Below are 26,962 nucleotides of genomic sequence, written 5' to 3'. Positions count from 1 at the left end.
GAACATTTTTGAATTTTGGTATAGGTAGTGCCTGGTAGCTGCATGCTCCAGTATTTAACTATGGCACAAACAATTATTTCTTTTTATTTCAAAACTTCCACCTGGTTCAAAACTTCCACCCTGTGTTGCTCTCTAGTTCTGTGCTTATAGAAAGAAAAAAACAAGCCCTATGAATGATGGTTCCCTAATCACAAACTCCACCCCATATTTTTTGTAATACATTTTTAACAACTGTCTCATCTCTTTTCCAAGTGAAAGAATCACAAACTATTTAATCTCTCCAAGTATAAGAGTCACTCCATACCTATGATTACCCTTATCACATTTCTCTACCATTTTTCCAGGTCTGCAGTACCTTCTTTAAGATGGAAGCAACAAAGGCAGGGGTGATAACTATTCAAAACATGATAGACCACAGGTTCATAGAGTAGCATATTCTTCTCATTCCTTCCCCAATAACTCCTTATGGGGTTTTTTTTTGCTAGACACTGAGCATAAATCTGACAATGTGAAAGAGCTGTCTTCACTGACTGCAGCAAGGTAAAGTATCAGGACAGTCAAGATAGTCACCTGGCTTAAGGAATATATCAGTGTCTGTAACCAGTCTCCCACTGCATCTATGGGAGACAGGGGGAAAATCAGCAGGATGCTCCAATTCTTCCTTTATTCCTACCATTCTCAGCATCAGGTTTTACAACTTCCAACCCATTAATGCTCCTAAATAGCCTGATCGCTGCCACTCCAAGTGCTGCAAGGTGACTTCCAGTTGAAGCATGCTTTTTCACCCATCCTCTTGCCAATGGCTCATCATACTTTTCCTGGATCATCATCTCTACAGCTCATTTTCTACATGAACAAGCAGTTCACCTTATACAGAACTAGAGAGCGACATTGATTTCCACTAAACTCTTCAAGAAGTATTACTGACAGCAACCCACTGCAACATATCTTCCCAAACAGCAATTTAAGCAGCTGAAAAAAAAAGCTTTACAAATGCTCAGAGAGAGGAGGATATAAGCCAGAGTTCTCTGCCCAGAGCAGAAGGTGACAAACTCAGCTTTATGAAGGAATCCTGGCTACTTAAGTCACTAATCCACTTTTAACCTCAGCCTTTGGTTACTACAGGTCACTGAGTTAATCATTTAATTCTCCCATAGTGAAAAAAAAATGCAAAACTACAGTAAGTCAGCAGGAAAAGAAATTAAATTACACTTTATCAGGTAAATCATTTTCTTAATACTGCACCCACTAATTATCGACTCATATATGCATACAGTCTATTCCCAGGCTAAGTTACTACAGACTAAGCAACTCAGGCAAAGAGATTTCAGTTTTGTATTGCAAAAAGCAATTGGATTTGCACAGCATAAACTACTGAACAATACTCAGACTGAAGTTGGGCTTAAAAAAAATTTAATAGTGTGCTCAAATCTTAAAAAAAAGAGAGAAATTATCGTGGGAGGTGAATGCACTGCATTAGATTCCTAGGTCATTATTCATTCAGAGCAGACACACACTTTACAGATAGAGAATTAGAGCATGGCAGCTCTTCAGATACTAGTATTACCTCCAGAATGCAGTTTTAAAAAGGACTAAGTTCGTTCAAAGTATTTGCATGTGAGATTACTGTTGTTGAGGGGTTTTATGGTTTACCTTGAATTTATAGCACTTATGCAGAAGTGACCAACTATGTATCTCAACAGTGAATGAGATGTTAAACTACAAAAACTCAGCTTGTAACAGCTACTGAAAGATGCTTTGCAAGCATGACTGACAATTAACATGAGAATCACACAGGACGGAGTAAACTACCAAACTGTAAATGCTTTACATGTCCAGGGGAGAGACACAAAGGACTTCACAGGACTATCCTGTGGGTCATTATCTGTTTTTTTCCTATTTAAAACTGAGACTGTTTGCCTTCCCATTAATTTGTCCTGATTCATGGGTTTGCAAACTGTGTCACCTGAAACCCCTGTTCCAGGTTCACCAGAAGATCAGGGTTTGTTAAATTACTGAGCAACACTCTCTGACCTTTGTCAGCAGAAGATCAGATGGACCTGAACTCAAGGGCAGGATAAACTATTACTAATGATTTCCAAACGTGTTCCTCTACCCAATGCAATACACAATCTCTTAAAAGCTGGAAGAGAACTGCTGATCTACGTACCTTTTCACAGGGGAAGGTGCAATAATTTTGGTAGTTCCTTCATTTTCCCCATTTGTTGTAATCTGACTCATGTTCTTAGATCCTGAAAAAAAAACACAAAAAGAGAACAGTCCTGTAGCATACACACTTGCACACCTATTCAGCATAATCACCTACTGAACACAGTGCAGCATGAGAGATAAAATGATACACAAAATATCTGATGCATGCTCTACTTGCTAAGGCTGTGTAAGTATCACACTTTTTTATTTCTAGTTATACCACATCACAAGAAAGTTTAACATTGGGGGGGCATTCATTACTCTTTCACGAGACAGAGGAGTTTGAAGCTGTTGTTCTCAAAGGGATGCTATGCCATTGCCACCAGAAGGAAATTCCCTGCTCAGTCACCAATGAGAAGAAAGGTGTGAGGAGAATACAGACTATGAAAAAGTTTGAGAATCTCCAATGAATAAGTATGACCTCTAAAACAATTCTTAGATTAGATGGTAAAGCAAGATGAATGTATTTGTTCTAAGAAACCATTTTAAACTGATGCAGCAACACAGTGCAACACAACACTAACATTTCCTAAGTTATAACCAGGAAAATAATAACTGTGAATCAATGGATTAGAAAACTAATAACGTAAACAGAGAGAGACAATAAACAGTAATACTCTGACAGAAACAACTAAGCATCAGTTTCAGTGAGTCAGAAATTTTTGGCCAGTGTTTGGAAGTTACCTGACTAGTTTCCAATTTTGTAACCAAAGCCCAAAGCACCTGAGCCGTGAACGGGAACGTGAAGAAGCAGCAGGAACATGCACTCTTCCCTCTTTTTGAGCCCCGATATAACAGGCTTCAAAGAAACCAATTTGTGTATTCATGATTTAGGAGCACTGAGGGAGAAGGGAATCTAGATATTTCATAGTGGGCTAATGTCAAAGTAGCATGATAAGACTATGCTGTACAGATGTATACAGCTCAGAATCAAGAACAAAAAAAACTCTGTTTTGTTCAGCTTGGTATGTAGTAGTATATTAAACTTATCAAGACAGGTTTGTTCCTACTGCTGCTGATTTTAGTTTCTATGCTGTGATGTTAATGTTAATCTGTAATTTTTCTTCAGTTCACACATTCTCCTTTCACCTAACTGGCAATTTCAGTCACTTCTTACAAACTTGTTACCACCTCCAGAAGTAGCTGTTAAGTAAAACAACAGAGCAACATCGCTGGTGAGGTACATCAGCTCTGGACAGGATTCTGAGCATGTTCCTTGAAGGTAATGCAACAGATTGACTGAAGCCTGTAAGACTGCTAACAAGGAAATACTGTGTCCTCTGGGTGCAAGCAACAGCATCATAGTGTTGTTAATGTAGTGGTACAAACTCAAAGCCTTTTTGTTTCACTAAAATGAAAATGTATGTCTTAAATTAAGCTGTGGTGAGATTTTGCATTATAAGCTTTTTCCACAATCTCAGAGAAGAATTTCTCCACAATCTCCCTCAACTTTCCATATCTCCCTCCGACATACAAAATCTATGCTCTCCTCTACTTCAACACAAATATTTAAGATATCCTAGGGCATCTTGTCTGGTCATCAATTGCCATCAATTACCACTTTTAGTGATGTAGTTTACTCCCTTCCCTATTTAGTTTTTCAGACTAGTGCCTGTCAGGGGAGGGGAGCAGCCTGGGTCCTGTCTTGCACAGTACTTGCTCCTTCAAAGCACTTTTTGTTGTTTATGCAAGTATAAGCACTAGGAAGAATTTGGAATATTCTGAAGAAGGAAATGCAGAATGGGCACAGATTCACAGACAGAAAGGAAAGTAAAATTTTGGCATTCTGAACAAATCCTCTGTTTTATACAATAAGAGACCACCAACTCTCCTGACTCTCTGAAACACTCCACATCTGTCCATGCAGCTATCTTCTGTTTTCAATAATGTAGCAATAGTTACACTGCCACTTTGACCTGCCTGGTAAAAAAGACAGAATTACTGGACGAAAAACTAAGAAGAATTAACGCGGATGAGAAAATGATCAGAAAAAGAATCACCAGTCTTCATTAAGGCCATAAAAGACTGCTGTAAAAATTCTTCCTCTCACCTCTGAAAAGAGATGGATGCCTACAGCCAAAAATCACAAATAAAGATGACAGCGCACTAAGAACAGGAAGCAGAAATTTCCCACCTTTAAGGAAGGTACTGGTAGCAAAATGAAAATGGAGTAGGTCAAAGTGTTAAACTACAACGATATCTCAAAGTTTCTGACCATATTTTTTCTGCATGCAGATATATTTAGCTTGCCTTTCCTAGGTCAAATACGTAAGATAAAATAACCCATTATAATAACTTGGCCCACAGAAGCATTGAAAACAGCAAAGATACGACTTTTTCAAACAAAAATAATCACAGTACTTCACATATTACTGTGTAAGTGAGGTAGCTTCCAATTAAGCCCCTCAGAGTGCTCATAACTTGATGGAGCAGTAAGAACTCATGCTCCAAAACATGTCATAGCTATGAAACAACTGCCAGAAAAAGAGCCAAGGGTCAAGTGCTACAAAAGTAACAGCCACCTCTAATACTAATCCTTTGTCATGTTTTGCAACAGCCTTACCATTCTGCTGACACCCAGTAGTCTCTGGGTGTCAGGTGATGGGGGATTATGAGATGCAAAGTCAGCCCACCTGAGCGCATAAAGTCTGTCATGCCTTTGCAACTTCTTCAGCACCCTGCATGAAGGCCAGTGGGTGCTACAGAGCTTATGTGGGGCACCTCAGTTTTTGGAGAAGCCAGTACTAGTAAATCCTTAAAAAAGAAGCAGCTCCTTCCCACTGTTGAATTCCCTGGTTACCACTCTACAAGTACTTAGTTGAGGGAAAATCAAAGAAAAGACAACATACCGGGGTGACTATCACACACAGGCAGAATCTACCCAGAAATACAAAATAGGTTCCTACTAAGACAAGACCTCATATTACCTGTGTTTGATTCCACTGCCACCCATGAGGACCTTTGCTTTGCTTATTAATAAAAAAGCTCTTGCTGTACAATTCTCCTGTACAAATAACTAGATTCATGAGAGCTTTCTGTCCACACTTACAGAAACGGTAATAATTGTAAGACAATTATTACATTAAGTATGTTCTACCTCATGTATCTTTGACTAACTACAGTAATGTTCTACTAACATACACCTCAGTATGATACAGTATCCCTAATATAAAAGAATAGACTCCAGAAAAACTGTGCAATAACTTAACTGTACCACTGTTTCTTGCATGCCAAGGTAACAGGCCTCCAAAAAATACCTTAGATAGCCAGAAATCTTGAATATCTCACTTGTAGCAGGTCTTTCTGGTTGTTTATCTTTTGTCAGATAAGTTACTGTCAGCATTCACTGCACTGAACTCTTCCAGTAAGGTGAATGCACACACTTCGATTCCCTTTTACAGCCATCTTGATAATGACTTGTGCATTCAATTTAAATAGACTATTACATTTGTAAAACCTCAAATGTCCAAAACCTCAGGAGCCTGGCAAGCTAATTAGCTTGTCATGCCTGTTTCTTATCAACTAAAGCCGTTTCACTGATGTTTTCTGGAAGTAGTGTTGGCATTTATACGTACTGAGAGCAGAAGATAGTGTGATCAAACAGAACACATGCAGTAAGAGCTCATGCTTTGCACTGTGTGTTACTAAGAGCTGAAAAAAATGAATTGACTTCCGTATATCTACACTACCATAGCCTACTCTGTGATAATGTTTATTTTCCAAACTAGTTTCCCAAACCTGTAGCCTCAAGGGTTTGTGCATCTTGCACCACATGCATGAAACGCAGAAGCGGTCACATCCACCCTTTACAAACCTGGCCTTTAAAAAAAACTTTAAAGTGTAAAGCACAAAATAAACAAATAAGTAAATACAGAAAATTACCCCAAGATTCATTTTCTAAAATTTAACTTTCAAAGCCAATCTCACAACTTTCTGGGAAAAGATTCGTGACTTTGAATGCACTAGACCAACAGTTATAGCCATCATGACTGAGGTTGGTAAGGCAGAGTAATGATAGGTGTGTCTGGGAATAGGTAAGTTAGTCAGGGCAGGGACTGTGACTGCCAGTGATTGCTTAGGGACTACTATAATACAGACAGTACTGTAATTTTAATACTCACTCCCTATTTTCTACCTGGCTTTTATATCAGAATGCCAGCACTTACTTTACACTAGTTTATACAACTGCCCAGTGTGCAAGGGAGAGTCACATCAAATCCCAAGCTAACAAACAACAGCAAACCCTAAGCAACGTGTTTTCCACCACTGAATAAACTCAGACCCACAGCAACAGTCACATCAATGTTTGTCTAGAGAGGACACTTCCAGGAAGCTTTTCACGTGCAGCATCCAGACAAAAGAATAATGAATGCTTTCATCCTACATGGTGTTGTGAAAGCTGAACACTATCAGTCTTGCCCTGAGAGGGCAGAACAGAATAATGGGAGATCCTGTTCCACCTCTGAGTTTATGATTTGCAACCAGAACAAAATGCAACTGTTATTCTCTCTCAAGCTGAAAGGGAACAGGGAGAATAAGCAAACAAAACAAGCTACCAATATCTCACATACACAACAGTATAGAACAAAACAAAAAAACCCTTCTGCAACTTGAATGCCAACCTTAACATACACACACAAAAAAAAAAAAGCACTAATATAAGAATCCTGGTCTGATTTATTCCACTAACCCCAGAACCACTGAGATATTAAGCAAGTAACAAAAGGGCGGTTACTGCATTTTAAATCACTGTACTCTGGATTCTAGGAAAATAATCTGCCACACTAAAGCCAAACTGTCTGCACTGCCTATCCTATCCAGGGAACCAATCAATGGCAGCAGCTTTTATATGAGAAAGCTAGCTTCTCTCTGTCCACAGTATCATCTCCTTCAATCCCTCTCTTAAAGCGCAAATATTTTTACTGAAAACTTAAAAGTAAATATTTTCTATCATTGTCTTGGCACTTATTCCAACTCTTAACTCAAGAGTTCACCAAGTGGCTGCAGTCCTAAGGGCTTTAGCATACTTTAACGTACCAATGAGACAAAGAAACGTTATTAGTCACTCTGCTCCATGAAAGATAGCTAACCTCTACCTTCAAGTGACAGAAAAAAAACCATAAAAAACACATACTATGTAACTGCTTATAATACCAGAACACGTATACAAAAAGAAGAAACATGGGAAAACATTTTAATGAGATGCCAGAGGTTAGAGGCTTTAGCACTTCACACACACCTCTATGATGGAGGCGATGCAAACTGCATATGCTACAGCCATGCATTTGTAGCTACTGGTTCATCTAACTGCCCCCAAAACCACTGCTCTGACTGGTCCCATAAAACCAAAACAAAACCAGAATGGCTAATTGAACTGGCTGCAGAAAGGAAGCCTTTCATGCACTTAATTTTGCAATCTTAAGAAAATGAAAAAAAAGTAAAGAAGCAGGTGTGGAAAGATGCTGAACTCTGAGAGGTGGAAGGAAGTTACTGCGTAAGAACTATTTGTTGTTACCTGATTTTGTGTTTTGGGAGAATAAATGGAGCTCTGATTTTCATTCCTAAAAGACGAATTACAAGCCATGTCCACCTGGATCCTAATTTAAGTGGCATCTGGCAGGAAACACCTTAAGAATTATGTAATACATGCAAACTAAAATCACCCTGTTTAAAATGTTGAACAAGGCATGTTTGATCTTATTATACCATACTAGAAGCACAAAATCAAAAACAAAGGACTAGCCATCAATGATAACCATCGGCATAATCTCATTATGCAAAAGGAATATTTCTTTTAACAAGAAATGTCTTCTAATTCTCTCAAACATTTCAGTCAGGGACAGTTTTAAGTAACTCATAAAACTGTTTACACCACCAGGCTCATTTCCATGATAAAAATTATTCTATAAAAGTAAAATCTACATTGGGTTAGTATTTTTAAACAAGTGATGCTTGTTTATATATCAAATTATTGTGCAAAATGGAGTTTGCTACATCCAAGAACCAGTTTAGGTGAAAAGGGGTGGATTTAACCTTGTGACATGCAACAGACTGTCACATGGTGTCTGAAGGAGGAGAAGTAGTCTTAGTCTGCCTGCAGCATCAGAAAGCCTCTTTAAAGGAAGAAAAAGTACAGGATGTTTATCATTGTGAATACCCAAATACAAAATCAAAAAATAGGGTAAAAAGTACGCTCATTTATAGGGAAAGATGAAACTTGAATGACATAGCTCTCTTCCATTAGCCCATATTTTAAGTGGGAAACAAAACAAATTCATTTCACTTAAGCCATTTGAGATAATACACCTGCCCCAGTGAAAAATGACTGCACGCTTGGAACATGTGGGTAATCAATTAAGTTGATTATAAGCAAAACAACCCAGAGGGGTGATACAGATTACACAAATACATATGCATAAGATGGTGAAGAAGCCTTTTGTTTTAAAGTAAAACAAAATATTTAAATCCATCAAAACTACAAACACACATTGCTCAGAGAATTTTGCATCATGTTACATCAGCAGAACAGGCCACAGGAAGGTTTCAGTTTTTCTCACAATTTCAGCCAAAAAGACCAAAAAAATCAACAAGCACAACACACACAGCCTTGCAGCAATATAGACTGACTTTCACTGTCTGTCTAAGGGCTAAGTTTCAGCTGACAAGTTTACCTCTGAATAGCCACACAATTTTCTGCACAACTGAGTTCAGAACAATGAGGTAGGAAATGCTGTACATCTTGAACTACCACCCTACAAACAGGACAGCCCAGCTGAACAAAAGTCTAAGTCACTAGGTTCAAGGGTGAACAGCTTTTTGTCCTCTTAGGCCCCCACTGACAACTGCAGACACAGCAAAAAGATACCATAATCAGAAAGTAAAGCAATCCTTCTCTTTTTACACCTAAATAAATAAAACAAAATTAAAAAAAAAAAAAAATCTGTTGTAAACTGCTTGTATTTTCCACGGGCAATACTTCTAATTATACTACATTTGAAGACACTGCAGCTAAAAGGCAGAACACTCCAACTTTGTTTCTGAGTCAAAAGATGGCATCCAGAATAGACATGGGAGGTTTCCAGGTATACATATCTGCTCTCTTTCTAAAAATGGTGACTCTCAAAAGTTCACAATGCCATAATAACCCATGATGAAGACAAATCTTGCTTATATTTTAAAGTCCAGACAAGTTTTTTCTCAAACTGCTAACACTCAAGTCCATGCATGAATTTGACTGAAATCTGCATGACTGCTGTCATAGATGAAGCTAAAAATACATGCATAATCACATGTAAAGCTGGATCTTGACATTATTAGAAAAGCTTTCTGTCTCTGCTACTAAATTTCAGGAAACGTCCATTATTCTGGGAATGACTCCTGTGATCTGTGCTTAATCTTACACGTTTCCTCTAGCACCTGTAAAAACTTCCAATTTCCCCTGACATCTTCAGTATGCAAAACAGAATTACAGCTCACACATCTGAAGCATGTTAAAACTGCACAGGGCATGGCACTAACTTCTGTTCCACTTAATACTAAAATAAAAGGATACTGTCCTTGAACTGGAAAGAGGATGTACAAGAGAGACACCTTGGGTCAAGCAGCTGAAACAATGGGTTGGTATCCCAAGACACACAGTTATAAAATTCTTAGCGAGAGACAGGACTCCTGAAAAAAAGCATGTTCTCACTGCCTGTTTTCAAACTTCCTTTTCATACTTCATGTTAGAACTACAAACATGGGGTTGTATCATGTTTGATCCACACCATCTCTTTTACATTTATCCACAAAGCTGGAGTTTTTCAATCCAGTTAAGGTTAGGTATAAATACTGACCTAAGGTAAAAGAGAAAATCCATTCTGAGAGATCCTTGAGGACACTGGAGCAGCTCTGAGTCACCTCTTGAAAACAAGATGAACCAAAGACCAAATATGACCTCTCTCCACAGGCCCAGTAGAGAAGGACTTACCTGTCTGTTGTGTTCTTTTGGGGTAAGTCTTACTGCGACTTCTTTCAATGCACTGGTCAGGCCGCGGGAGCTGCACAGAAGGGTCTCTGGTCATTTGCAAAGATGTCCTGCCACTTAAAAATGCAACCAAATCATGGGAAAATACTTGCAAAAATTATCAAAGAAAGAGAGGATCTTTAGACTGAAAAAAATGCATGGGGTTTGGGCAGCATGTTTTGTTAGCTATTCAATTCTCATGCCAGCTCTGATTCTCCTGCTGAGTAGCACTAACCTGACTTTTGTTTTGAATCAGTCACTGGCAAAATCATCAACAGATTGTGCCAAGTTCTTCTATATTTGGCATTTTCAAGAGGAGCTAAGCAACTAAATCAAAATGCTGGTTTATCAGAAATAGGCAATGAGATAGTGTGACCTTCTGTAACCTCTAGTATTCCAACATTTGATTTTCTTAAATAATTGAGTTACTTCCTGAATTCTTTCTGTAAGTTTTCATCTCAGGAAAATATATATTTAACATTGTTCAGTTCCAGTCAGTAAGGGGCCATTTCTCTGCCATGTGGAATGACAACCCTAAAGGGCATGGAAAATGCTGTGCAATGCAAACTGTAATAAAGTACTCTCACTAGCCCTTGATAATAAATCGAATAGACATCCTGATTCCCGTTTACAGTAAGACTTTTCATTGCACAATTTAAATAAGTTATTAAGTTTAAATAAATTCTTTTATGCTCATTTTAATGTTTGTCCCCATGTGACTAAGCAGAATATAGTGTACAAAAATGTAAAACAAGTCTCATATTCATATGAGCTCAGGCTCAGAACTGGCATAGTCATCTCTCCATCAGTAACACCTTCCTTACTGGCCAGATCTTACATCCAAGGGTAACAGACAGTTGACTATGAATTCTGACTGATTGAGGACAAGTGTAATAGAGCTACTGTTACACACTGCTGTTAGTACCAACCACAGATATTAACTCAAATCCAGGAGTTGCTAGAGAAACTGGGCGTTATGGTTTTCATGTTTTTAGAAAGTCTTCCTAAGAGGCAGTAACAAAGAACTTCCTAACTAATGATTGTCAGCCTTACTCATTATACTCCATGTATTTCTTGAGTTATGGTAGAAATACAGACAGACAGACAAGCCAAAAATAAACCTAAACAAACCTGGTATATTTGCAGGCCATGGAAAAACTCTAGAATTTGCCATTATAGTAAAGAGGGCCCTTTCACCCAGCAGCTTCGAAATAACTCTGAAAGATGAAGAACTATTTTTATCATCACTTGACCAACAGGGAAAATGAAAATGGCAAAAGAAAGGGGCCTGGCTTTCAGATGTGGTTTTGATTTGCTGCTTTCAGGTTCACTGAATATGCAACTCTAAAGCAATCCTAAAAATCAGACCCTAATTTATTTGGCACTAATGTGGCAGAATTGGATTTAAAACAGTGATCGCCAACTGCCAAATCAAGCGCGTTACTCACTTGACAAAGACCCTGTCATTTCAACAGACTTAAAAGTATAAAGTCTCAAGAAAACTCAGTAACAACTACTGGGTTTCTGATGTCTTACAATTTTAACTACATCCTATATTCTGCTAGTCCTTTGTGGCACAGCACCTAGAGGGTCTTAAACCCACTCTCCCTGACACATCTTCCTCTTTATCACAGTATTAGCTGCCCTTCATGTCACACTGTCGACTTGGTTAACTCAGGCTAAAATTGAGACTAAGTGCTTCCTATACACCCTTAGTCTGAAGTTTACTGCAACTTTCAAGGCTTGCAGCCTTGAATTCTTATCCAATTTTGCCAGCTCTTACAGTCTGAAAAGATACCTCCATCTCCCTTATCTGCCCTAATCTTTATTCTTAAATCAACAGCACTGCACTAGCAGTACTGCTACAGGATTAGACATAATCATTCAGATTGAGAGCCCTTGCCATAGCTCAGCTGCAACTGTAAAGAAGGGCATCAAAGTTACAGACTTTTTACATTTCTTTGCACCAGCCCTTTCCTAATTCCCAGAAGAAAGGCGGCAGCCAACATGCCTCCTCGTTTTGGTATTCCCCAGTTGTTAGGAAAACCCCTTTAAGACGTGAACATAATTTCAGGACTTAGAAGGAGACTTTGACTCCTTATGAGAGCACTGCCAAGGCTGCTCTCACTTTCACCATGGGCTACAGCAGGCCCTAGACAACTCTGGGGATCTGGAGAATGAGAAGTAACTCACATTTGCCCCAAAACAGCTAGACTCCAAGGTGGAGTCTGTTAAAATGGCCCTGATTCATGTTTTGTCAGCAGAACGGCTCTGAGTCATAGTCTGGGTGGGGTTTTTCTTTCATTGGAAAAAGGAGGAGAAAAGAGGGAATGAGGAAGGAATTAATTGAAGTTTAAACAATGAAATAAACTCACCTGTACCGATGTTTATAACCTATGGATCCAAACTTGCTGAATTTTCTTGACAGAGAGTTTGATTCATTCTCTGGCACTCTATGTAGTTTGAAAAATAAAACAACAGAGTAAGTTACACAGATAGGTCTCAATTACAGTCTCCTTCCTAAGAAAAGAAAAGAGAAATACAAACTTTAAGTTCAAAAAAAAGTTTCTTCTGCTAGTTCCTCTTCATCCCTACCTCCAAGCAGACTCTTATAGGGTTGAGAGCTCCACAAAGCTGCATGTTAATGCTCTCCTCTTTTGACTACACACCTCTATTTCAGGATCTACTGTAAACTGCTGGCAACAGCAGCCTTTCACTTAATATTTCAGAGGAGCAGGCAAAAACATCATGCCATAGTAATGACACTGCAGGAGGGATTCTGAGCTTACTCATTTACAGCACTGCTAGAGCCAGCCCCAAGCATCCCATCAACCAGTTCCTAGCTAGATGCCTTTGCACCCTTGCATATTCCTGTTATTGTTTTTGTAACAGTAAAAGAAAGTGGTTTGAGATGTGAAATATTCCATAACATTTCATACACTTTAAAAAGTAAGCAAAACATTATGAAAATTCAATTAATCTTTCTATCAAAAACCAAAATATCTGTGAATTGTAGGAAGTAACAATGTCTGAAACCCAAAGGCCTTACTCAAGTCAATGCTGCTACAGAAAATTTGATGGTTAAATACATAAAATGTATATGGCAGCTTAAATCCTGCCATATACATTTGTGGACATTTCTGTTAAAGCCTACTTTATGTAACCTGACATACTGTTTCTAAAAGAATTCTAAGACAAAAGAAACCACCACACCACCCAATTTTAGAATTAATGTTTCACATCACTGTAAGAAATGGGAAGTCATCAACTTTTAAGAGCATTCTATAACCAAAAGCAAAAATGTGTTTCCAGACAGCAAGTCTGTTACACCACTCGAGGCATAACAAGTCTGTCTCCTTTTGGTAACACAACATCTGCATCACTCACCTGAAAAAAGTATGATGTTCTACACAGCATTTCCAGAGATGTTTGCATGTGATCTTGTTACGTGCTTCAAAAAAGAAGGAAGTTTCATTGCACTGAGAACAAAACAAATCAATATTGTTACGAGAGATTCTGCCAGTGAAGTGAGTCTTCATTTACCACCATAAGAACCGACCACCTCATATTGATTCTAAGATATCAATGCACGTAAGAAAAGATATCAATATGAAGAAAAACAGGTTCTATAATTCTGTAGAATTCTTCATTTAAAAGAGTTTTTCTTTTTGGTTTCTCATTGCCTGAAAATATCAATTTAAAGAATCAATTCCTTACATACAGAAAAACAAAAGAAAAAGGAGATTACTGCAACATTTCTGTTCCTTCATTCTTGTTCCTAGGTATCAGCTTTGTTCGTAATTAAAAAGCACAAAGTTTTTTTCAAATAGTTTGTTTCTGATGTTTTCTGAAACTGTACCTCAGGTATCAAGCAAAACTATATTCCCAATGCTATGTTTAACAGTATACAAAAAGGCAAGAATAAGTGAAAGAAAGAAATTCAAGATTTGTGATAAACTAATATGAAGCGACAAGACGAGAGAAAATGCATAAAACATACATGTAGAGAAGAATGAAGGTAAAACTGGAAATAAAGAAGATGCAAGGAAGGAAAGGTTTTAAAAAAATAGCTAACTTCAGAATAATTCAAAATACTAGGAAAAAGGACAAAAGTAAAAACCATAATATCCACCTTAAAATCTCTTAAGGAAGACAACAAAAAAAAATATTCAAAACTTAAAACCTCATCACTGAAAACTGGCAGTCAATACAGCAGACACGAGAAAAAGGCAGGGAGAGATGAAAGAGAAGTCAGACATAGACAAACTATAAAACAGATCTAACAGACAAGAAGAAGCAACAGATGCATTACACTGTTTCCAAAAAGCTAAACATTCCAATATGTTGACATAAAATACACTTCCATATACCTGTCACTCAGTATATTTAAGTGCTCAGTTTTGTATCTGTGATTTGCACAAAGAACAAATAGTTCTACTGACTTCAGTGTGAATCCTTAGCATGGTACAATACTATCTGTTACAAAACCGAGTCCTAAAACTACTTCTCCTATATGTGAATTACAAAGGGATTCATACCACTTTAAGCAGCCAATTTTAGGAAATGGATGCCCTTGTGTTAATTATACTTCTGCAGTGCCATGCATACATAGGTAAAATTCTAGCAGGTTTCTCCCACTCTTCATTTAATGAGGTATGGTGACCTGCAAGCACCTTGCAAACTGTGAAAAAATTCAATATGTTCTCTAGAATTCAAAATTTCACCTCTAACAAAAACCAATTATATCTCTATTAACAGCTGTCAGGCAGCCTCACAAAATCACAAACGATGTGCTCAAGCAGCCTTTCCTCCACCTTGAAACAAGTAACAGTAAAAATGACAAAACTTTATACCTGTGGTTAGAATAATTGAGATTTCATTCCCTGACAAAAAAAAAAAAACAAAAAAAACCACCAAATTGGAGATATACACATGAGCTTATTTCCTCCCATGGATTATTTTAGTTAGTTTAATGGCTGTCTGGAACAGTCCCATGGAATACCCAAGAAATGAAAATCATCCTTTAGTCTTCTCTCAAAAGCACATTTTCCTCTCTGGTATTGCAAACTTTATGCAATATGATGAGACAGTTTAACTTCTGTTAGGAAAACACTCAATGACTAACTTTTAATATACAGGATCTTGCTCCTTCTTTGTCCATTCCTAAATTTTACTTTTAGGCAAAGAATCCTCTGCTGCACTTAAATGTATTTAATTACATAATCTCAGAGGAGAGAGTTTGTGGGTTAGGGGAAGGGTGGGGCAGGGAGCAGCCAGCGCTGTTTTGGGTTTATTTGAAGAGACTACTTAAAATAAGGTATTTCTGCCATATCTCATTATTAGTCCAGTTCAAATGTCACTGGAACTCAGGAAAAGATTCCTATCAAGAAATAAGTTCTACTTGTCCATTTTTTCTTTTTTTTTTTTTTAAGTTAAAGTTTTAGAACTTTCCCATATACAGAACAAATGGCATATAACACATGAAAATCAGTAAGTGACTAGAAGAGGGACAGTATAGCTAAACTGCCATATGACTGAAACATCTGACCAGCAAATACTACTGATTCTATCATTTGAAGGCATTCTTTTCTAAGGTTGAAAAAAGCTAGTAAAAAAAACATTTTGATGATTAAATACACACTGAATCATCTGTACTAGTATGCAGCAATCAAAGGCACTCACGGAAAAAACAGCATAGCCCCATAGAGCCAATTTTTCAACAAGTTATGGAATTCAGATCTGGAAAATGAAACAACTGCCTAAAATCGGGGGATGGACCAAGAAGCTTTTCAATAACACACTGCATCTGAAGGAAAAGCATGTATCTTAAAACTGTTGCCTCAGAACAGATACTTCTAATAAGTCAAATAGCACAGTTGAATTTTACTAAAGAGAGAGAAAGCAAGTCCAAAACATTCGTCTCCAAGGTCTTTCACCAACGCAGAGGAGACAATTCATAATTATTTTACTGTTTTTCACCTCTTCTGCGAAGCATTCAGTAACTTACTGCAACTAAGTCCAGTATGACACTGCATACAGCACATCTAGGTTTAGGACTTCCTCCATTTACTTTTAAAGACTATTTAAGGCTTGCAAGCATGCTGTGATTACACTCACAATTTATAAATGCATATATAAAAATTAAGCTGTACTGGAGGCAGCAGTATCTTCCAGGTTTAATCTTTCTCCCCTAAGAGAATAAATTGATTTGTGTAAGTAAGGCAAAGATGACCTTACCTGTCAACATCATGAACTTTTGTTTCCAATAAAAGGCAACATTTTTAACACCTTGAACAACTGTAATTTCTTACCAGTAGTGAGAGTTAGATGTTTTTTTTCTGATTATTTTCATATATCTGAACCAAAAGAAACAAAGACTTACTGTACTTTTACTAATGATTTATAGGAAATAACAATTCCAAGCTCATTCAGTGCTGTTTAGTGCCTCACAAGCTGCTCCCTGCTACTCATCCTGTTGCCTTCAGAGTGGCCAGTGTATTAAAGGTAAGGCATCATAAACCGTGAAGGCTCACTGCTTCCAGAGCAGTCCTAGTCATCTGCACACTCTGAAGATTCCCCCCCTCTCCTTTGAACCAGCTTTGGCCTTTGTCTAGTCTTTCAGGGAGCCAGTTGTGCTCACCAAACAGTCAGAAAACCACTTACTGTTTTATGGTGATTTTTGATCACATCTGTGACTTACACAAGCAACAGAGGGGCAGGATGACAAGGCCAGAGGTTGCAAAAGGATAGGCATAACCCTTGCAGTAGTATCTAGTTGTTGAGTTGTTTGACAGTGTTCTCCTAATCCTAAAAAAGGCAAGACACTAAAAAACTGAGGACAAACATAAAGTATTTATCTCCTTTTAAATGCTTTAAAAGCTTGTCCCGCAGTCTCCAAAACATTCTAAACCTCATGCTGCCATAGCCTCACCACCATTTTTACCCACAGGAGAAAAGCCAGACTAGCACAGGGGATGCAGATAGCTTGACTATACTACAAGCTTATGGGCACTCAAACATGCAGTCACAGCCCTTATCTGTTTTATTGTGCCCCTCAAATCAGCCAGAAGACTGATGTGGTAGGGCCTTTGAGATCTCCACTAGACAGTTGGTAATTGGTACAATGCTCCACAATAACCCTCCCCAACTTAAATGAAAGACTGAAAGCATATTCCTAATGCCTTCGAAGGAGACAAGTCTGAGGGGTCATTGCTCTACCTAACCACAAAACACCTCTGGAACTGCTGGAGCTCACACTGTCCTTTGTAAACACCTCCCAGCTCGCTCAGCCATGCCAGCATGATTACACAGCTTTCAAGCTCAGAGCTGCTTTGCGCCCAGCTAGTTCAGTGCCCAGGCAGGGCAAGCTCAAGTCCAGCTGGAAGAGAAGACACAGACTTAAAATGACAGTTCTTCCCTCTGGGGGCCAAAAGTTCCCTTGTTGGTGAAGTTCATGGATTACTCCAAATATGAGGGCCACTGTCAGTAGACTTACACTTGTTCTGTGGAGCACTGCACCCATCCACAGATCAAAAACATTTTGAAAACCTTTGATTCAGAGCAGGATTTAGCTGCTATAATTTATGACAAGACGTGTATTGGTTCCCACCAATCCAGGCTCAGAAAATGAAGAAAAACTCAAACCGAAAACCACAGTAGAAACTCTGTCAGCACACACACATCTCTTCCTAATTGCAATGAATATTCATATAGCAGAAGGAGGGATCTTGCCTCATGACAGAGCACACTGCATGTACATGTAAATACACATGCATGTACATGTAACAGAAATAATAACACTAGCTCTGAAGCTACTGTTTCCCAACATTATTCTTCTGACAGGCTAGGCACACACCTGGATACTATTAATTGTTATCTACAATAGGAAATATTCTGTCTTTATATATTTACATAATGCATACCAACCATAGCTTATGTAACAGACATTCTATTATTACTGGTTACACAAGGTCAATCTTTAAGAACTTTATACAAGTCAGGAATTAAAATTAATATTGCTGTGTCAGTTTGCATAAAGCATGTCAAGATTGAAACAAACATATCTCAGCCTCTTATTATACCAAATTAAAAAACCCAACAACTAAAAAAGAACTTCACAAAAAAAGCTGACAATAACATCTTAGCGGCAATGAATATAAGTTTATGCAGGAATTTTAATTCTAATTCTCCTTCAAAAATGTTCATTACTGAAGATTTTGCTATCAAGTCTTGAACCAATGTTACAATCCTTCTAAGATGGCTCAGAAAGTGTTTAAGAAAAGCCAAGAAAACCCACAACCAACCAAAACAAGCCAAAACCATTCTATATGATGTATTAACACTGCTATGCTTGCTCACCTCCACCCTCCACTACCACTCCGGTTTAAGTGGGTGCAAATGCCAGTGATACAAAAGTCACTTGTATTCTTAAACCATAATAAAGATCAAAATGCCTTTTTTGTCTGGAATTGAAATCCAAGCTAAACTGGACTTCAGAATGGGACTAACATGTCTTCAAACCCTGTCTAATCTTCCTAAGAGGAATAAATCGAATTACAAGTTCCTGCCTAGAATTTGTAACTCAAGATGGAATATAGCATGGGACAGGATGAGAAGGGGTACAGCTGAACCACCTTATTAATGTAATTACTTTTCAGACTTGTGACACTTACAAAAAGCAGTATTTCCAGGGTTTTCTGAGACTATTTAAAAGAACACAAAAATCTTGTATTTAGACATGTTTCAGCCACCAGAATGGGGAGTATTATGTGCTTTGGAATTGCCCTTAAGTTTCTCCAGCATATATCAGTGGTTAGTAGTGCTCCAGAAAACAGTCTTTACCAACTTTACCTTATGAATTCAGCTGAGCTGGGCCTCTTCACCTGACTAAGAAAGACTGCCGAGAAAGACATGTCTTGAAAACATGCAAATCATTTGTAACTGCGCAGTTTGGGGGTTTGTTCTGACTTGAAAGAACTCAAATTTCAAAATCCCTTGAAACAAAAATTTCAGACTTCCAAAAGACCCTTCTCTTACAACAAAAAACAATGAAAGCACGTTTTGCATGCTTTCTGGTTTGGTGAAAGAGAAAAATGAAAAGTAACAAGTACAGGAACTTTACATAAACTCTGCGCAGGAGTGAAATCATTCACTTGCATGTTCAGACACAGTGCAACCAAAGTAGCAGGCGCTGTTACAGAAAACAGCATGGAGTTGCAGGTTGAAGGGAACAGCAGAGAAGTACTTGGTACCTACAGGCAAAAAAGCTCCACATCTCCACATAGTACTACATTTACGTTCCCAGTCTACACAACCTATCAAAGCACCTTTTTCTCTGGTTTGTTTCATGTCCTTAGTTGAGAAAGAAATGTAGGAAGCAAGCCGTGTTCCTCACACAGGGAAAGCAGAGGAGGTGTGCTGTGCAACCCTTCGATTATGCACTTCCACACAGTGCATCCATTGTGATTAGGCTCCGTTTTGCTGCATGTGAAGGGGGGTGGGCACCGGGGAGGGACTTGGGCAGCCACCTGTATTGCTGGATCGTTTCCAGCAAGGTTGCTCAACAGACATTTATGCTACCAGGAACTGTGCACAGGCATCAGATGGATCTCTCAGTTTTCTTAAAGGAAACTGCATGAAAACACACTTTTCTACTCTTCAAAAATTATTTGCGATTGTTTGTCATGTTCAGGGAATCCTTCTGTGCAGTCCTCGCAGGCAAAGCATTCCTAACTTCATGCTAATACTTAGAAAGCCTAACATGTTTCTAGCTCAGAATTCACATCATGGGTCGACTCAGGGTACAATGAAATACTGATTCAATGATTAACACCACTGAAAAAGAGTTTCTGTCAGCTGGTCCAGGGCAAAGTCACAGATGGCCAAATATTAAGGGCAGTATTATGTTTATGAAGGGGCAATAGCAATAGCTTTAGGGAGAAAACATATAATACAAGCAAAGTAGTGAAAGATAAAACCAAAATACCCATAGTCATGCTTGAACATGTATGCAGGAAAAATATGAAGAAGTTAAATATACAGGAAATGTGCTTATGGAAGAGATATGAAGAAGTACAAGAGGTTACACTACAAAACAGGAAAGGTGAAGCACCTTATCTTATTATTACAAGACAGTAAACATACGTTTTGACAAATAATCAAGTTTTTGAAAAGTGAAACAATGTAAACAACAAACTTAGAAGCCATAAATATGGCTGACACAGGTACCCCACAGTGTATTTTTTAGGTAGCCTAAGGACATGGACCTGTACGTTTAGACTGTCATGTCTGTCATCTGTCAAGGAGATCAGGATGTCCATGCCCACCCCTTCAGTGGGAAGTACACACTCAAATTCTTTTGGTAGGTTTGAAAAAATCTCAGACAAATTTACTGGAAGGGAGGACAAAGAAGTTACCACAGGTAACCCCATGCAGGTGAAGAGCAACACTTCACTGGTACTAAAAGCATCAACAGCTTCCTCTTGATGAGCAGGTGTATCCATGAACGGTGCCCATCAGTGTGAATAAACATAGCTAGTGTGTGGAAGCACAAACCAAAACCCAGCCTGCACAGAGTTTTCAACACAATACGGAAAACATGATTCACACAAAGCATTCAATATACTCAGAAATAATCTGCTCTTCTTATGACATGTTGTTAATTCCTTTGCTATGTGCCATAAAGCTCTAAGACATGAGATAGTTGACATGATTTCTTCTTTTCCTGAATCTTTCTAGCATTCTCTCCAACTAACTGGAAAACGTAACTCATTTCAGACTTGGTATACCAGATCTTAAACAAGGAAAGTTTTAATTCCATGGGCTGTAAAGTGGTATCCCAGGAGACAGGACAAAGTTAAAAACTCTCCTATCATATACTAAAAACTCATGTCCCACATGGAAAGACAAAGTGATAGCATTTATTCCAAAAAACAGAGGAATAAAAGAAATTTGTGAATTAAGTTTTCAAGAACATAGTCATAAAAACACACCGATGAGCTTCGTGGATCGGATGGGCACACGCTTTACTGGATAAAAAACTGGCTGGATGGCCGGGCCCAAAGAGTTGTGGTGAATGGAGTTAAATCCAGTTGGCGGCCGGTCACGAGTGGTGTCCCCCAGGGCTCGGTTTTGGGGCCACTCCTGTTTAACATCTTTATTGATGATCTAGACGAGGGGATCGAGTGCACCCTCAGTAAGTTTGCAGATGACACCAAGTTGGGTGGGAGTGTTGATCTGCTCGAGGGTAGGGAGGCTCTGCAGAGAGACCTGGACAGGCTGGAGCGATGGGCTAAGGCCAACTGTAGGAGTTTCAATAAGGCCAAATGCCGGGTGCTGCACTTGGGCCACAACAACCCCCAGCAGCGCTACAGGCTTGGGGAGGAGTGGCTGGAGAGCTGCCAGTCAGAGAGGGACCTGGGAGTGTTGATTGACAGCTGGCTGAACATGAGCCAGCAGTGTGCCCAGGTGGCCAAGAAGGCCAATGGCATCCTGGCTTGTATCAGAAATAGCGTGGCCAGCAGGGACAGGGAAGTGATCTTACCCCTGTACTTGGCACTGGTGAGGCCGCACCTCGATGACTGTGTTCAGTTTTGGGCCCCTCACTACAAAAAGGACATTGAATTACTTGAGCGTGTCCAGAGAAGGGCACTGAAGCTGGTGAAGGGTCTGGAGCACATGTCATACGAGGAGCGGCTGAGGGAACTGGGGTTGTTTAGTCTGGAGAAGAGGAGGTTGAGGGGAGACCTCATCGCCCTCTACAACTACCTGAAAGGAGGTTGCAGAGAGCTGGGGATGAGTCTCTTTAACCAAGTATCAAGATGATTCTGTCATTTTCCTCCTCTGGGTGCAGAACAGCATAAATTGTTATGATGGCTTTCATTCAGAGACTAAGGCTACTGTTTACTTATTCCAGTACATAATTTTGTTCAAAGTAACACCACCGGAATGAGAGAGGAGGATTTTTCTGGCCCATTTTGGCCTTTCCTGATCTTGTTAGGATATGAAGCACTGTAGAAATACTTCAAATGAGTATTAGTTGCAAAGGTGATTTTAATGATGGTACACACCCTGTTCTCTTGAACAATTTCCTAAAAGTATCTGTCAAGACTTGAAATTACCAAGTGCTGTCAAAGTGTTTGCCTTATGATGACAACAGTAAGTGTTCACCAGCCACCAACAGGCACAATATCAACTTAAGCATATTTTCTAAAGCTTCCAGGTTTTCTGCTCAGCATGTTAAACCTTTGCAATTCCACATGGTTCAGACAAAAACTGTAATATGTGGCATCAAACAGAAACTACAGCATCACTTCAATGCAATTCACTAAGTCAAAACTCGGACTTGTTTATACATGAACAGATATTCACCCTTCACATGAAACGCTGAGAGAAGTTTTCCCAACCTTCCCCCAGCCTTCAAACAACTCTCCAATTTCAACAAACACATCAGAAAAACTTGACATAGATCTCCACACCAAACAGAAACAAACTACTTGGGAGTAACAAAAGCAAAACTTGCCAATACATCTGCAGAGGCCCAAGAAATGATGTTCACAACAGAAACAAGACAACCAGTCAAGGGTGCACTTACATTTCCCAGAATGTACCAAATATGCCAAATGGCCACATGGAAAAATCACGGACCAGACTAACAACCACTACATAGATGAAAGAAGATATGTAGATAATCAGTATAGGGAAACACTGCCAGCAGGTTAATACTTCTTCAAAACTATAAACTTTTAGTCCTGATATTCCAGAGAGACTTACAAACTATTTTCAAAAAACAATTAAACAAACTAAATTTATAACTCAACCAGATACCAAAAATCACAGACTGACTGCAACTATTTGTTTTATTACACTTCATAATTTTCCCTACATCCTCAAGACTCTCCTTCCCCTGCCCAACATGCTTCATAGGTGATAAATATCTTTGTTTTTTTCACTGACTCTATCTTAAATCCTCTTCTCTTGCTATCAACCTGCTATCCACTGGAAACAATGTTTTCTCTCCAGTGATCTAATAGCACAATGAAGTTAAACACTGACAAATGGGTTTCAAGATACATTATGTGGCTGTTTCTGTTTCCAAGCTACAGAATTACTTGCGCCAGACAGCTTTGTGATTTTTTTCTTAATTCACTTCTGGTTAATATTAGCTTTCCCTGTAGATTTAGACTAGTTTAAAAGCACTATATAACACCATAAACAAGGCATTGCAGAAGTTGTCTACTCTAATTTACAGAGCATGATATAAAATGATAAAGGTTTGTTATAAAATTCCTACTTCAGCACTGTTCTGCTGAAGTTCTCCCCCCTTGCCTGAAAAACATGGACAGAAAATCTTTCTTCCTCCTCTTTCTTTAATAAAACTGCAAGCACCATCAGGAACATACTAGACTTGAGGATAGGGTAACTTTCTTGCAGTAACTATCAATAAAATTAATTTCACTTTGATGGTTTCTTGCAGTCAATTTCAATAAAATAAATTAGATTTTGATGGACACACAAAATTTCCACTTCATTAGACCTATGATGACCTTTTTTTTTCCTTTCAGGCTTAAATAAAAACTTACATCTTTTCCCAGGACTCTAATTTCAAACTGTGTTTCCTTGAAGTGAACTTTTGTAATTCTAGGCCTGTAATTTTGGAAAAAAAGAACTTCATGAGCCTTTAATTTCACACATAATAAAATATAAAGTTGTACATATTTACATACAAAGACAAAAGGAATTCATGGGTAGATCTTTTTGTTTCAGGTATGGACCAGATATCAACAGAAAATTAGCAGTATTTAAACATTTTAGCATGACTATGGTAAAGGTGAATTATTTTTTTCAATACTTGGATTATCAAATAATTAAAAATCTGTATAAACCAGACAAAGATTAGGAATTCCAAGTATACTTTTTTTTATTGATATAATTAACCTTTGAAATAGATATCACAAATCATACATTTTCATACAACAACGATGTACATACAATGTATTGTTTTAGCACAGACTGCCTATTTGAATAATACATACCAGAAATATTTTCCTACTTGCTTTTTATTCTTGTAGACAACAACTCCTATGGGTGTCAATCCTAAAAAATATTCAGATTTGTTTTCACCCTAGAAAATAAAAATGTATGTCATTCACACAGTTGCAAGTTGTATGACTGTACCTGTGAAGTCTAGTGAGGAAATCAGCCTGATGCAGTCATGCTGATGATGCAGGCTTGAACATACTGTTTCAGTCTCTGTGCAAATGGGAAAATAGTACTTCATCGACTGACAAAAACTCCCATATAAGAAATTGAAGGCATAGAGGCAAGAAAGAATGGCAGTGAAGGAAAGAATGGGAAATTCCATGTGCCATGGTGAAAAACAAAAATAACTTTTTTTTTAAAGGAGTTACTTTTGGCTATCTGGCAAATGGCCAAAACTCAGAAACTAAAGTCTTTATTCAGACACAAATGCAGCAGACATCATAACTTCCAGCTGAAGGTAAATAGTGATTTTCTGACCTATTCTACTATAGTATAACCTCAGAGCTGCCTTCTCCCTCCTAAAATAGTATCACCTGTGTACTACTACCAAGTGAAGTAGCTCCTTTGAGAGATTCAGAGCATTTTTTTTCTTCAGAATGGGTGGCAACATGCAAGGAACAGCTGCATGCATCTTCTCCTCCAAAGGAAACCGTTCCTGAGGCCAATATCCAAATCACAAACTGTGTCGGGAGAGAACAGGGTGGAAGCCCTGGTGCTGGGTGGCAGATGGCCCTCACCTCCCCAATTTACAGTCAGTAACCAAAAGCAAAGATGCACCCTACACTTGAAAGAGTGCAAACCATAGTGCATGAGGTTTAAAGAAAGTCAGCTGCAAAAGCTCGTTCATCTGCCTACTTGAGGCAATGAGCAAAGAGCCTTGCAAGCTCTAAACCAGCAGAGCACGAACTGCAAAAAACACCAACTGTGAGACAGACTGACCATAGAAAGTATCCTTCTGCATGACTACTGATGTGAGAAAGCTCAAGCACACCTGGCAAGCTCTGCCTGTGCTCCTCAATGAACTAACTGCTAAAGGCAACTTTACTTTTAATATGACCAAAGGAGGAGAACTATATCACTTCATGTGTGGAGACTCAGACACAAATGAGGGCTTCTGCTGCTGTTGTAATATAAATAGAAATTATGACATTCTGGGTTAGACTTGGACATATTACAACTCACCCCTCACTACCCAAGCAGGGATCTCACTGCACAGTAAAAACAAGCTACGATAAAAAAAGTTTCCAGGCTGTACTATTTAACACGATTTCATTGGATCATGTTACATCTTGTTCCAGTAACACCCCCAGCTTTCTTTGGATGGGATGGGCAAAGAGCATGTTTTATGAATACAATTAAGCCACAGGGCATATTAAAAAATTCTTCATATTGTGGGCTACAAAATTTTCAGCAGGAAATACATACCTAATCTTCTGGTAGTATCTTGATTTCTGTATTTTCTTTCAAATAAATTTATGAAGTACTGACATCTAACTCAGTGAACTATCTACATTACAACTTCCCATTTGAACTTCTGATTTTCTTTTACCAAAAAATCTGCCACAAGTGCAATTACTCAAACAAGATAGAATGATGTTTCCACTACGAGCACGTAGCCTTTAGGTGATGACTTGGATCCAATTCCAACATACATGCTGTTTTACAGAAGTGGAGGGTTTCGCTGAGGGAATACAGACAACTTGCAATGCTGCATGATACAGCAGAGGAAAAGCTGGAAACATATTCTGGATCTTTAGCAAAACCTTCACAATGAATATTTAAAAAGCCAGACATGCTACTGCTACCTCAGCATAGTTTTTGCAATGGTATTGAAAAGGTTTCAGGACACACTTACTGTTATATACACAAAAATAATGTGCAAATCCTTGTGTCCAAGACAAAGGTTATGACCTTCTCTTATCTCTCCTGACACCTGCACAAATTACTTCTTATTTACTTGAATTGTTTCTTCCAGAATATAACCAATTGTCTTTTATAGGTGTAATACAATCACAGCCTTTAATCTGAAAACCATTAGGCTTCTGTATGTATCAATAACTGAATCCCCTCAAGTCTGTAAATGTCTTCCTTTGCATTTAAGTACAGTGTTTCCTTCCAAGTTATTTTGTGGCAACTAAACCATGAAAATACTCTCCCCCACATTAGTACAAGTTTTTTTTTTCATTGTTACCTAGTTTAAAATATTTAAACAATACTTACATAAACAGGGTGGAGGTCCACTCCATACATTTCCAGGGATTTGGCCACCCCTAAGTAGTTCACTTCTGCCTCAGCAGGAACTTGACCCCTGTAAACAAAACTCTGCCTAAGAACTTCGTGCTTACAGTCAACATGTTAAAATAGATCATATTAATAAATAACAGTTCGCTGGACAGGTATGCAACCCTTCCTACGATTTGTTTAGACTGTCATTATCCCTTCAGCACTGTACTTCTGCTCAGTCTAAATGAGACCGGACAGTAGGCACAAACTTTTACTATCTGCTGCAAGATCCTACCACAGATATATGCTATCATATATATAATGTATGCCTACTACAGTGGCTAACCACCCTGCTGTCACAAACACACTTCAGACATTCCATTTTTTGGCTTGAATATGCAAAATAACTTTTTTCCAATAACTACATGATTATTAATAAATCAGGAATGTAATGCTTGACTTGAGTACTATTTCCCCATGGCA

The 26,962-nt window shown here is 38.4% G+C and overlaps 1 protein-coding gene across 3 annotated transcripts in view; it reads right to left on the bottom strand.

The window, feature by feature from the left end:
• Positions 1 to 26,962, bottom strand: part of EPB41L4A (erythrocyte membrane protein band 4.1 like 4A) — a 137,830-nt gene that overhangs the window by 31,928 nt on the left and 78,940 nt on the right. For 2 of the 3 annotated variants that reach the window (XM_074812668.1, XM_074812670.1), the window contains exons 7-13: positions 26,477 to 26,564; positions 24,250 to 24,338; positions 23,797 to 23,860; positions 13,604 to 13,695; positions 12,592 to 12,669; positions 10,181 to 10,293; positions 2,171 to 2,252 (exon numbers count right to left, since the gene is read on the bottom strand). In XM_074812668.1, coding sequence (XP_074668769.1) covers positions 2,171 to 2,252; positions 10,181 to 10,293; positions 12,592 to 12,669; positions 13,604 to 13,695; positions 23,797 to 23,860; positions 24,250 to 24,338; positions 26,477 to 26,564 — 606 coding nt within the window. The remainder of the gene's footprint in view (positions 1 to 2,170; positions 2,253 to 10,180; positions 10,294 to 12,591; positions 12,670 to 13,603; positions 13,696 to 23,796; positions 23,861 to 24,249; positions 24,339 to 26,476; positions 26,565 to 26,962) is intronic. The other variant, XM_074812669.1, reaches the window with a different exon arrangement.

The sequence above is a fragment of the Strix aluco genome, chromosome Z (genome assembly GCF_031877795.1).
Source record: "Strix aluco isolate bStrAlu1 chromosome Z, bStrAlu1.hap1, whole genome shotgun sequence".
In the NCBI taxonomy this organism is placed as follows: domain Eukaryota; kingdom Metazoa; phylum Chordata; class Aves; order Strigiformes; family Strigidae; genus Strix; species Strix aluco.
Note: the sequence above shows the minus strand (reverse complement) of the source record. Positions and strands in the feature narration are given on the sequence as shown.